Source organism: Carassius carassius, chromosome 33, assembly GCF_963082965.1.
Source record: "Carassius carassius chromosome 33, fCarCar2.1, whole genome shotgun sequence".
Classification (NCBI taxonomy): domain Eukaryota; kingdom Metazoa; phylum Chordata; class Actinopteri; order Cypriniformes; family Cyprinidae; genus Carassius; species Carassius carassius.
In genome coordinates this window covers 2359128-2370694 of record NC_081787.1, presented here as the reverse complement: position 1 = coordinate 2370694, position 11567 = coordinate 2359128, and the positions used below count along the sequence as shown (strand labels likewise).

The window sequence follows — 11567 nt, the reverse complement described above, 5'->3', positions numbered from 1 at the left end:
ATGCTAACGCTGCACAGACGTGGTTAAATTTGGACAAAGCATGTCCTGTTGATTTGATCTATTTCCATTTCAGTAGACGGACCAAATGTGTCAGTTCTCCTGCAGATAAATCATTAGTCAGTGTACTACAAACACTAAACTTGGCATATACACAAAAATGATAAAATGCAGTGGATGTCATACACCTTTATAATCCAATGCTGTAGAGAAATGGATTGATTTTGATCTGGTCCAGACATGAATAGTCAAGCGCTAAAACTCGATTACAGGCTGAAAATAGTAGCAGCTTACTTTAATGGGATTGCAGGCTGCAGTGAGCACTAGAACTGGCCTGCTGAAGGCATCCCTTAGACACCAAACCCATCATTAAAAAGATATAAACTGTGTCTGCCCATAGGTAAAAGCAATGTGCAGACTGAATGAATGTGAAGAAAAACAAGGCAGGAATCTGTGGACCATCATCAGATAGGCTATTTCTCTTTAAAACAATTCATAATGTCAGTGTGCATGCCTTTTCAAGACCAAGAAAAGGCTTATTTGGGCAGGTTTTGTTATAGACGTATACCAATGTGACAACACATATAGGATAATAGTTACAAAGAAGTTGCTTATTTATTCATAAACTACACATGTAGGTTTATTACAAGCATTTTATTTTTGGTAGATATTATTTATTGTTATATATTTTATTGTTTAAATGAATTTGATACATTTCTAAGAGTAGTGTAGACAGCAAATATTTAAACATTTCAAAACCGGTCATATAAGGTATTGACATTCAGGGCAGGTACAGTCACCCTTCTCTGTGTGACAGAAAGTAACTGGTTGAGAAAGAGGTGTGGTTGCGATTCTCTTGTCCAATCAAATGCCGCACATACTCGAACCTGGGCGGAGATTCTACTATGAGTGGGCGGGGTTAAATACGGAAGTGCAACTGGATTGGTTGGTCGATTGCAACACTCATAAACCATGGTCATCTGCAGCCTGTCCTTGCAACTTGGAAACGTAAGAAAACCTGTGTCATTCTCAGTGTAGATTCTGAAAATTAACATCCAAAATATGTCGAGCGTAAATTGTTGTCCGACGATGATGCGTGATCGTTTTCATGCGCTGTCCTGATTATAACGCCGACTGCGATGCACGCTGTCATTAAGCAACCAGAACACGAACGCTGTTGTTTGCACTGTGAGATCTGATATAATCTAGCGTTGCATACGAAGCGAATGTATCAGAGATCCACAGAGTAGCGTTTGCCATCACAACCGTAGGATTTAATCGACGCGTCAATGTACATTTGAGGATTTAATAAGGTAAAATTCGGAACGAAGAGGACACTACCCCTATCGCACATAGACTGAAACGTCATCAACATTTTCCTATATTTAAATGGTTGAGAGAGAGAGGAGGTCATTGCTGAAATAAGGAAGAACGCCGGTAGGTCAATTGCATTTTCGTGAAACATTTGCGATGACAATGCTTTGAAAATGCGTGCGTGAAAATCCTCCGCCGTGTTGAATTATTAGATAAGGTGGCCTGTGCATGATGACTGGTGATGTGTTAAAACACGACCCTGTTTTGCTTAGAAGAAACGCTGTCGATGAAATCAACGGTGCACTGCCAATGGCGTTTTTCACTGCACCTTATGTTTTCCTCTTGATTTTATTAAGATTGAGAGGAAAGTGCGTAAATCCATGGTAGAACCATTTAATGTGTGAATGTGAATGATGGCAGTGGGTGTAAGTGTAAAAATGAATAGAGAATGCCTAATGGTTGGATGGTTTTGATTCTTTAGCTGTTCCAGTATTGTGAATATTTTCCATCTCTATCTTTCTCACACAAGGGTATTAAGAGAAACTGAGGGAATTACACACAAGTGAAGATTTACTCAATTAGGCTACATAAATGGGGGATTACGGCTTTCTGGTTAAAAACAACTCCGCAAACAAATCCGTTTTTCCGGTAAGAATTCATCCACACCTGCAGCATACAGTTCCCCACCAGACAACCCCTCCAAGCCCTCCGGCTTTCATCAGCAACAACAACACTACCAATGGTGGAAGTGTTGGGTCCGCTTGGCTTTTCCCAGCTGTGACGGCCCACTCAAACATGCAAGATGATATTTTGGAGTCTGACACGTCCAAGGCTCCGCAACCGCAACAAGAGAGTCATGAAGGACAAGACAAGCAGGCGCTCTCTCCTCCAGGTCACCAGGAAGCTCCAGGAATCATTTCAGAGTTGGACAAAACCATGCCAGACGAGAACCAGCTGGACAAAGGGACCATGGAGAACGCTAATGGAAAAGAGTCACTGCGGCTCGAATCTCCAGTGTTATCAGGGTTTGACTATCAGGAGACGTCTGGTATTGGTACTTTAGCACAGTCTAGTAGCTCGTCTTCATCGTCCCTTACTGGGTTCAGCAGCTGGTCCACTGCTATGCCCCCCAACCCTTCCACCTTGATCGAAGAGGTTGGCTTTTTCAATCAGGCTGCTACTACTAACAATGCTCCTCCTCCGCTGCTATTTCAAAGTTTCTCTCATCACGCCAGTTCAGGGTTCGGGGGGAACTTCTCCCACCAGATAGGGCCTCTGTCTCAGCACCATCCATCTCCTCATCCACACTTCCAGCACCCTCATAATCCGCACCGCAGGTCCTCGGCCAGCCCCCATACACCTCCCTTCTCCCACCGCAGTGCTGCTTTCAACCAGTTGCCCCATTTGGGGAATAGCCTAAGCAAGCCTCCTTCCCCCTGGGGGAGCTATCAGAGTCCCTCGTCCACTCCATCTTCTTCTTCATGGAGCCCAGGTGGAGGGTACGGAGGCTGGGGAGGCTCTCAGGGACGAGAGTATCGCCGAGGGCTGAATGGAGGGGTCAATCCCCTCAACTCGATCTCTCCTTTAAAGAAGTCTTTCCCAAATAACCAGACCCCAATGCAGAAGTATCACCGCAACAACTCTGGCTTCAACACTAAACCCTGGATGGAGGATACCATAAACCGCAACGATAGCGTCTTTCCATTTCAGGTAACTAAAACCCAATCTCCCCAAATTATCAGCTATTGCTGTTTTTGTTTAGAGGTAATATGGTTGCAAAGATGCGTATGTTTGAGTGCGTATCCAGGATGAGATGAATGCATTTTCTGCTCCCTTTGGCCTTAGCTAATCTAATAGTGACAAAACGCTCATGTGGCATGTTTGTTAGGTAATTGTGATGGATCAAAGCTCAGTTGAGTAATGTGGTGCTGTTGCTCCACTTCTGCAAGCTGTGAATGTCACCAATATAAAAAGACTTGGATAAGTGAGTCAAAATCAGGGGATGTCACAATCACAGGCAACAGGAGGGGAACTGGAAAGTCTGATACTCTGATATAACCATTTGTCAAAACAATTATCAGTTATTCCAGATATTAACCTTCTCACATACTATGCACCTTTCAAAATTTAGTCAAATAAGCTATTCTTATTACTTTTGTATCTATCATAGATTTAATAACAATGGGAAGACCAACAGATTAGAACATAACTGCTTATCTAGCAATTATTTGTAGTACTGTATCTAATTATTCTGGCAACTGTATGATTTGCATATTACCAGCGAGTCTGAACTGCATTGTTATGCGCTTTGGTACGCAGATTATGTTCTTGTTTGAACCACAGTGGTAGCTCGCTGAAAACATTCATTGTTTCACATGCTCAGTGTGTTCTCCCTGTTCAGTTTGTAGCTTAATACCAAGAACAAACCTTGTATTGTGTTTGCACGGCTTTTTCACTTGGTAAGCAGAGGCTTGTTGTGCTGCAACACCCAAGGGTAATGCATAAAGGCTGTGAAGGCAGTCTAAATCAGGTGACAGCAGACTCCATGTAAAATTTTGGATTGCGAAGCAAGTAAAAAGGAACACAGAGATTGACCTATTTTCTTTAGGTCTGTAGCCTTAGGGAGCATCTATGTATTCATTTATCTAATGGCACTATTGATGTACATATCAAGTGTCCAACTGTGTGAGTCTCTGTATGCTAATATGTGCCCTAGTTGCAAATTTGGACAGGTGGGGTGACCGATATCATCTGCATTTTTACTGGTACCGATACTCAAATTCAAAATAAAATTACGTGAATGCAAAGAGATTTATAAACTGTTAATGTCACTTAAAGAGAACTTTGTCTGCTTTGATTGGTAAAATACAGAATGGCAGGGTCTAATGATTTCTCCCTTGTTTTTTGCAGGATCGCAATCGGTCCTTTGATGGTTTCAGCATGCATTCTCTAGAGAACTCTCTGATCGACATCATGAGAGCCGAGCAGGATTCCTTGAAAGGTACAATATTCACTGCCACCATTACAGATCCTGTATCTTGTACAAGTGAAAATCACCAAATTTCATAATCATCATTTAGAATTTTTAGGCAATGGACAAAGTCAGTTGTTCAATTAATTTGCTAGTTTTGTTTCTTTTCTGCTAGTTTCATGTTATTGAGAGCAAAATTTAATATGGAATGTTTAAATGTGGGGCTGCGAATTGTGAATTTATTTTTTGCTTTAACAAAACCTAATATAGTCTTGGTTTACTTTGCTTTGATGCTTCATTTCTGCTGCACTACAAATCATTTACGCAATGTCGTTGTTGTTGTTTTATGCTTCTTTGATATTTAAGTTTAAAATCCGTTGAATTGGTTATTATTAAAAATCTGGATTTACTGAGAAATGTTGTAATCTCAACATCATACTGTAGTTTCAGTGTATCATTTGCCATCTTTGTTGCCTCAGTGCCTATGTTGCATCAGATCTGCAATATACACTTTTTGTATTATATTTGCTGCAGTATAATGCTTGATTTTGTTTCTCTGTCTTGCAGTCCCTGAAGTCAAAATTAGACTAATTGTTTTGGACAAAGCAACAAAGCCAAGATGACAACCGTTTCTTGCTATCTTGCTCACACTTTTATAGTTTTAACTAGTGATCTTAGGGCATGTGTTCTCCTCCATTTCCTGCCAACTAGCCTATGTCAAAACATATTTTAATTGAATCACAAAGTGATTGTTCAGTGTGTTTCGCAATTGCATCGTTTATATCCAAAGAACAAGGCCATGTGACCCAAAAAAAGCGACTTGGTGTCAGTACAGAGATGCAAATTCAGCTGAAGACCATGCAAATCACAAAGACTGAAAAGCATGGTTCTCTTCAGGCCATTCTACAAATATATCATAAATGTCTAATAAAAAAAAAAAAAACATAATTTCCCCAAAGTCCAACATATGCCAAAAATATGTAACCGATGTTATTTCCATTCATCATAATAGATGTGACAAATAAAAACAGTGCCCCATACTAATATTTTCCTACATTCAAAATGAAATTGGTCATGTTATGCTTTCCAACACTTGTAGACTTGGATATGTTATTGTTCACTTAATCCATTTTGCATAGTGTTATAAAGGGATCTATAAAGAATATTTATCTTTTGACATTTAAGAGGTCATCATACTATTAAAAACATCCTGTAAGTTTCAGAACTCAACTTTCTTGTTAGTCTAAGATCAGTCTATGTTGAACCCGATCTACCAAAATGGCAGGTTGTGGAATGAGCCACTTTATGACGTAAAGACGACGCCTCCTCAGAAGAATATCAACGCCTGCTTCTTCATCACTGTCTGTTTAGCCCTGAACACTGTTTCGCGCATTTAGTGTAAATAACGAGAAAGGCAAATGCAGGGCTACGCAGAAACCAGAACGAGAATCCAAAAAAACAAAGGCAGTTCATGGCCACTTTAAACAGTTTGAGCATCTAATAGAAATGTCTAACTCCTTGCTCAAGTTTATTCTGTCTTATTTCACATGCAGCGAGGAATTACGGGAGGCGGCGAGGTAAAAAATAATGAAATTTCATGTTACAACATGCCTTTGTGTTAAGTTGTGTTTGTTGCCAGGCTTGGTTTTTATACTTTGTTGTGTTTAGAAACTTTGCTCTCGCATTGTATTCAAATGAAGAAGGATGTTAACTGCTACTGTACAAAATCTATAGCCACTTTTAGAGTTGTTGGGTGACTTCAGCATCAGTGCCACTAATTGGCATTTGTGGCTATTGTGTGACAGGTCACTCATCGTTGTTTCCCATGGATGATGAGCGGACATACGGAGAAGATGACCGGTCTGATCAGAGTCTGAGTGGACTGGGCTCACCACACAGTTTCCCTCACCAAAACGGTGAACGCATCGAACGCTTTTCTCGCAAGGTTTTTGTTGGTGGCCTACCTCCAGACATAGACGAAGGTATTAACCGATAAGAAGCATTTGTCTCCAGGTGTTTTTTATTTTTAAATGTGCATTACCACAACCAACACGTTCTATGTATTGTGTATAAAATTTCAGATGAGATCACCGCCAGTTTCCGACGCTTTGGACATTTGTTTGTTGACTGGCCTCACAAAGCAGAGAGCAAATCTTATTTCCCACCAAAAGGTTAGTTTCAGAGTCATTTGCACGGACGTTTATTAAGAAATGAGTCATGCAGATATCCACTTCTCTCATTTCAGCGGATGAATTCTGTACTCCTAAGTGGGTGTGTATACGGCACACCCATTGTTAAAAGCTGAGCTCCAGATGAATATCATCAGTGGGGCCTAAGTAAACTCTACAGGTCAAGGTTATTGAAAGTGACTGCTGGTTGCTTCTTGCATGCATACCTTCAATGCACCTGTTGTCCTGCAGGTTATGCGTTCCTTCTGTTTCAAGACGAGAGCTCGGTCCAGGCGCTGATTGATGCTTGTATGGAAGAAGATGGGAAGCTCTATCTCTGTGTCTCTAGCCCTACAATCAAAGACAAACCAGTAAGATATTCAAAGGCTGCACGTCTGCTGTTCCTGTGTCCTGACTTTTATTTTTTTGTGTGTGTGTGTGTGTGAAAAAGCAGTAGAGCTTTTTAAAGTTAAATATAAATCTGAAAGTTGTAACCTGCTCTAGCAGTATTTCAATTCAATTCCAATGGCACTTGACAAGCTAGTGTTTCTTTTCAGGTCCAGATACGACCCTGGAATTTGAACGACAGTGACTTTGTGATGGATGGCTCTCAGCCCCTCGATCCCAGAAAAACTATCTTTGTTGGGGGAGTTCCACGACCTCTACGAGCTGGTTTGTTTGACTTTCAAATATTACCATGATCAACAGCAACTAACTAGCACAGTGAGGTTCTAGTAGATTATTTACAGTGTTGTAAGAAACTTCTAGTAAATGTTCAGGCTTGTTCCAAGTATGATTGTTGCATGATGTTTTGTTATTGTTTAATTGACGTGTTACCCCATGACAGTGGAGCTGGCAATGATTATGGACCGACTGTATGGCGGGGTGTGCTATGCTGGCATTGACACTGACCCTGAGCTCAAGTATCCTAAAGGGGCTGGGCGTGTGGCCTTCTCCAATCAGCAGAGCTACATTGCTGCCATCAGCGCTCGCTTTGTGCAACTGCAACACGGAGAGATCGATAAACGGGTGAGAGAGTGGGTTGCATCTTTGATCGGTGTAGTACATGTAAACTCAAACGGAGAAAAGTCTATTTTGCTTTCCCGAATAAAGTTTTTTAGCTTTCCATATATGCAATATTAGCACCATCTACTGCAGGGCTGGCAGTAATTTTTATGTGAATCTGTTGCCTGATTGTTCTTGTGAACCGTCTAGTTCTTTCGCTAGTTTTCTCCAGTCCATATTCAAACAAGAATGCAATTTAAACGCTTATTTATTTTTTATTGCCAGTTCCTTTTTGAAGGAGTTTGTCTGGACCCTAAACTTTATATTATTATTTTGTTACTTGCAGTGAAACCTGATATTGAATTATTAGTCTAGAAAAAAAGCCCACCTAAAGTTTACATATGGATAATCTTCCTCTTAAAGAAAAGAGATCTCTGATCGACAGTATACTGAAATAATGTCATGCTCTGGTTTGTTTTACCCTCTGGCGCCTCTTTGTTTGGAACTGACTGAAAAGGTTTTTTGCTTTTTTCGAATGGGATGATATTTGTAGCATTAATGATGAACATGATTTAGATATGTTAAAGTGTCAAAAAATAAAAAGTAAGACTTTGTGCATTCGCATTCAAAAATGGCTATGGAAAAAAACTCTTAATATAAAATTTTATAGATATTGCATAGTATCATAAAATCCCCTTAAAATTTTAAATAATACTCAAAAAATATAATTGAACAAAAAGAAATTGCATTGATTTTCCTTAAAAAAAAAAATAATAATAATAATAATAATAAATGTACAATTCAAGGCAATTACGAAGCTACCAAATGTGACCAAAAATGAAGGGACTCAAAATGTAATTTAATTTTAATGACAAAAACCGCTTGTTACAAAATGTGTAAATATTGCATAGTACCATAAAACACAATTTTTTTCTTTCTCCAGAAAAATCTAAGTTAAAATTTAAAGTCTAATGTACCAAGTGTGACCCAAAATTGACAAGCCCCATAGGGTTAAATTGTTTATGGTCCTTGTTCTTCCTGGTCAGCCTGCCTTTAAATGTTAAAGTTAAAAATATTTCCTTTCCCAGGTGGAAGTGAAGCCATATGTACTGGATGACCAGCTGTGTGATGAGTGTCAGGGCACGCGTTGTGGGGGCAAGTTTGCTCCGTTCTTCTGTGCTAACGTCACTTGTCTTCAATACTACTGTGAATACTGCTGGGCAGCCATTCACTCGCGTGCCGGACGGGAGTTTCACAAGCCTCTAGTGAAGGAGGGAGGAGACCGGCCTCGCCACATCTCCTTCCGCTGGAACTGATCCGGGAGATCAAGGCTGTGCTAATCATTTACATGCACTTTTCATTTTGCTAAGTCCTTTTTATTTACAGTTCTTTTTTAAGTCTAAAATTGTATTTATTCTTAAGTTTTTAATTTAAATTTTTTTTTTTTTTTTTTTTTTTGCAGAAGAGAATGCTAAAAGAAAATCGTGTAATCCTGATTTTTTTTTTTTTTTTTTTTTGTTGAAAAGCTACATTGGTGCGCATGAAGACTTGAATGCATTAGATTTAAAAATATAGATGTTTAGCCTGACTTGACTCTGAATTACTGTTCTATCTTTATTCTCTCGAAGCCTCATCTTTTTGTTTGTAATGGGTCACGTTTTCACTTTAAACTGTTGAAGGCTATACACAAGGAGGCTGGAAATGTTCGAGCCTCGCTCTTATGACTTCAATATCAAGTTTGTGATTTCACAGACTAATGGTTGCATGGCAAATGTGGATTCACAGTTACTCTTTTAACAAAATGCACAGTAACAACCAACAAGAGACTTAAAAATGACTTTTTAAGGGGTTCATTCTGGAATGGATTTTATGGACTTGTTCTAACGGTTAAGGCAAATCTTTGTGATTTAGTGGAAAAAAGATTTATAATGTTAAGATCCTTAAGAGGATCTCATCCTAACAAAGCTCAGACACTGTAAGATTCAGGCTTACCTGAAGCATTCTATAAGGATTACTATTAAACTGCATCCAAGTTACCTATTCCTTAATCAAGCATAAGATCTGAGGCAAGGCTAACGGACAACAACTGAGAACAGCAGTGATGCAGGAAATGACTGTTTGTCATGCGTGATGCACAGTTTTTAGGTCAGGCAAACCAAAGTTGAGCCTTAGAGATGTCCTACTGTCTGTGATCCAATGAAGATAATATATACATATGTATATGATAGGAAACTTACATTTTAATTGGTTTGATGGGTTTAAAAATGAAATCTATTAAGTTAATTATTTATGATTCTTGTAATGGTTATGGCAGTAACTTTGGCTCATTTGTCAGGGATTTTGTGCTAAAAGCTAACTTAATGTTGTAGTATTTGCTAATGAGAAATGACCATGTGTTGCATTGATAGTGTTTTACTGCATGGGTTTTTGCCATGGGTTAATTGGTGTTCTAACAGAGCATTGCAGTAGCGGAGCACATTTCAAAGAATTTGAAAAAAAAAAAAAAAAAACATTATTTTTTACATGGTCTGCTGATTTTTGTACTGTGTTTTATAGCTAATTATTTTGTCATGGACGTAAAACCATTATGCACTACTTTTCTAAATATTGTTTTTCAAGTCACTTTTTTCCACAAATGGAAAGTCCTTTTATGATAACTTTTTTTTTTTCCTTTTCTTTTTTTTTTTAATATAGATTTTGTACCTTTTGTTACTGAGAGATCTGGTTATAACGCAAGCATACCTTAAGGACAAGAGAAAAAAAAAGCTAATATCATTTTGTTTAGGTTTTTATGTATTTACGTGCTGAAAACCCTAGATTGTCACATATATATTTAGGTGACCGTATTGTTGAAACTAATATCTTAATATTTGCAAAATGCAAACAGTGTCCTGTTCTGTCTTAATGGACGAAGTAAATATTGAATCTAGCATGACATAAATTCCTTAAAATGTGTGGTACATGTAGAAATATATACCTACCCACCATCAGTTACGAGAATGATAATATCTCCCTCATTATTGGCTGTAGAAAATACAATAATTAACACCGTAATTAGAGTAATGTTAGGATGCACCTTGTATCACAATGATGAATGTTCCATATTGAAATATCAATGTTTACTGTTCTGTATAATTCTGAGAGGCAACAGGTTAATTTATGCATTACGCATGAGCTAAATTAATAAGTTAGGGATTTATTATTGTCATTTGCTGTAATAGTAGTTTTGTTTCAACCTTTTTCCCACACTGTTACATGTACCTTGCCCATGCACAAACTGTGCATGCCCAACTTTATTGTGTTTACTAGATAATAAAAAAAGAAGCATACAAGAGGGCGATTAGTCAAATATTGAATCAGGGTTTACTTGAATACACTTTCAAAATATTGACAGTGAGTTCTGTGCAATACTTTTTCCCAGAGACCTTTACAGTGTACTTCTAATATAACCATTACTTGCAACGTGTCTCACCTCACAAACTCTCCTATAAACATTATAACATTTATCATTCTCTGATATATATATATATATATATATATATATATATATAAAAGAATACCACTGAAATTATAGGTGTTTTTACTTTTATGTATTCACATATTTTCCTACTTGAGTTCATGCTACTGTGATTACGATGTAAATATTAAGTGAATAATGTTTTAACCGTTTACTGATATATTTTTAATTGGAATGTAATAATTGTCATTTTGATTATAGTTTTTGATCAGTACACTTATTAGATTTTCTAGTTTTAATAATCGCTATATTGTGCTTCATGTCTACAGAAGGATAATAAGAAAAAAAATCAGAAAATTATCTAAGTAACTGTTTATTTAAATTTACATAGTTTATAACTGTGTATGGGAAGGTGTATTTATCAACAGATTTTTATAAGAGGAATAATTTTTTTGCTATGTCATTTATAAATTTTAATTTTTATATTTTAAATCCAAATGGACTTATGTAAAGAAAAATTTCATTTTATAGTTGGGTTAGTCATACATGTGCTTTGGTAGTTGAGTCTTGATTATTTGCGGTTAAATATTTATAACAGAATGCTTAAAGTATTTGTAATGTGAAATGTTGAATGAATAAACTTGATTGCAGGAAA

At 37.7% G+C, this 11567-nt stretch overlaps 1 protein-coding gene across 3 annotated transcripts; it reads left to right on the top strand.

Moving 5' to 3' along the window:
- Positions 1 to 928: 928 nt before the first annotated feature.
- Positions 929 to 11567, top strand: cpeb4a (cytoplasmic polyadenylation element binding protein 4a). 3 transcript variants are annotated; one of them, XM_059521284.1, is made up of 10 exons: positions 929 to 1005; positions 1841 to 3021; positions 4222 to 4312; positions 5836 to 5859; positions 6088 to 6264; positions 6364 to 6453; positions 6703 to 6821; positions 7008 to 7122; positions 7298 to 7479; positions 8544 to 11567. In XM_059521284.1, exons 2-10 carry the CDS (start codon positions 1903 to 1905, stop codon positions 8769 to 8771), a joined length of 2145 nt encoding a protein of 714 aa, XP_059377267.1. In that variant the 5' UTR covers positions 929 to 1005; positions 1841 to 1902; the 3' UTR covers positions 8772 to 11567. The 3 variants fall into 3 exon arrangements, with proteins under 3 accessions (XP_059377267.1, XP_059377266.1, XP_059377268.1); XM_059521283.1 differs by lacking the exon at positions 929 to 1005 and adding an exon at positions 1014 to 1434; XM_059521285.1 differs by lacking the exons at positions 929 to 1005; positions 5836 to 5859 and adding an exon at positions 1014 to 1434.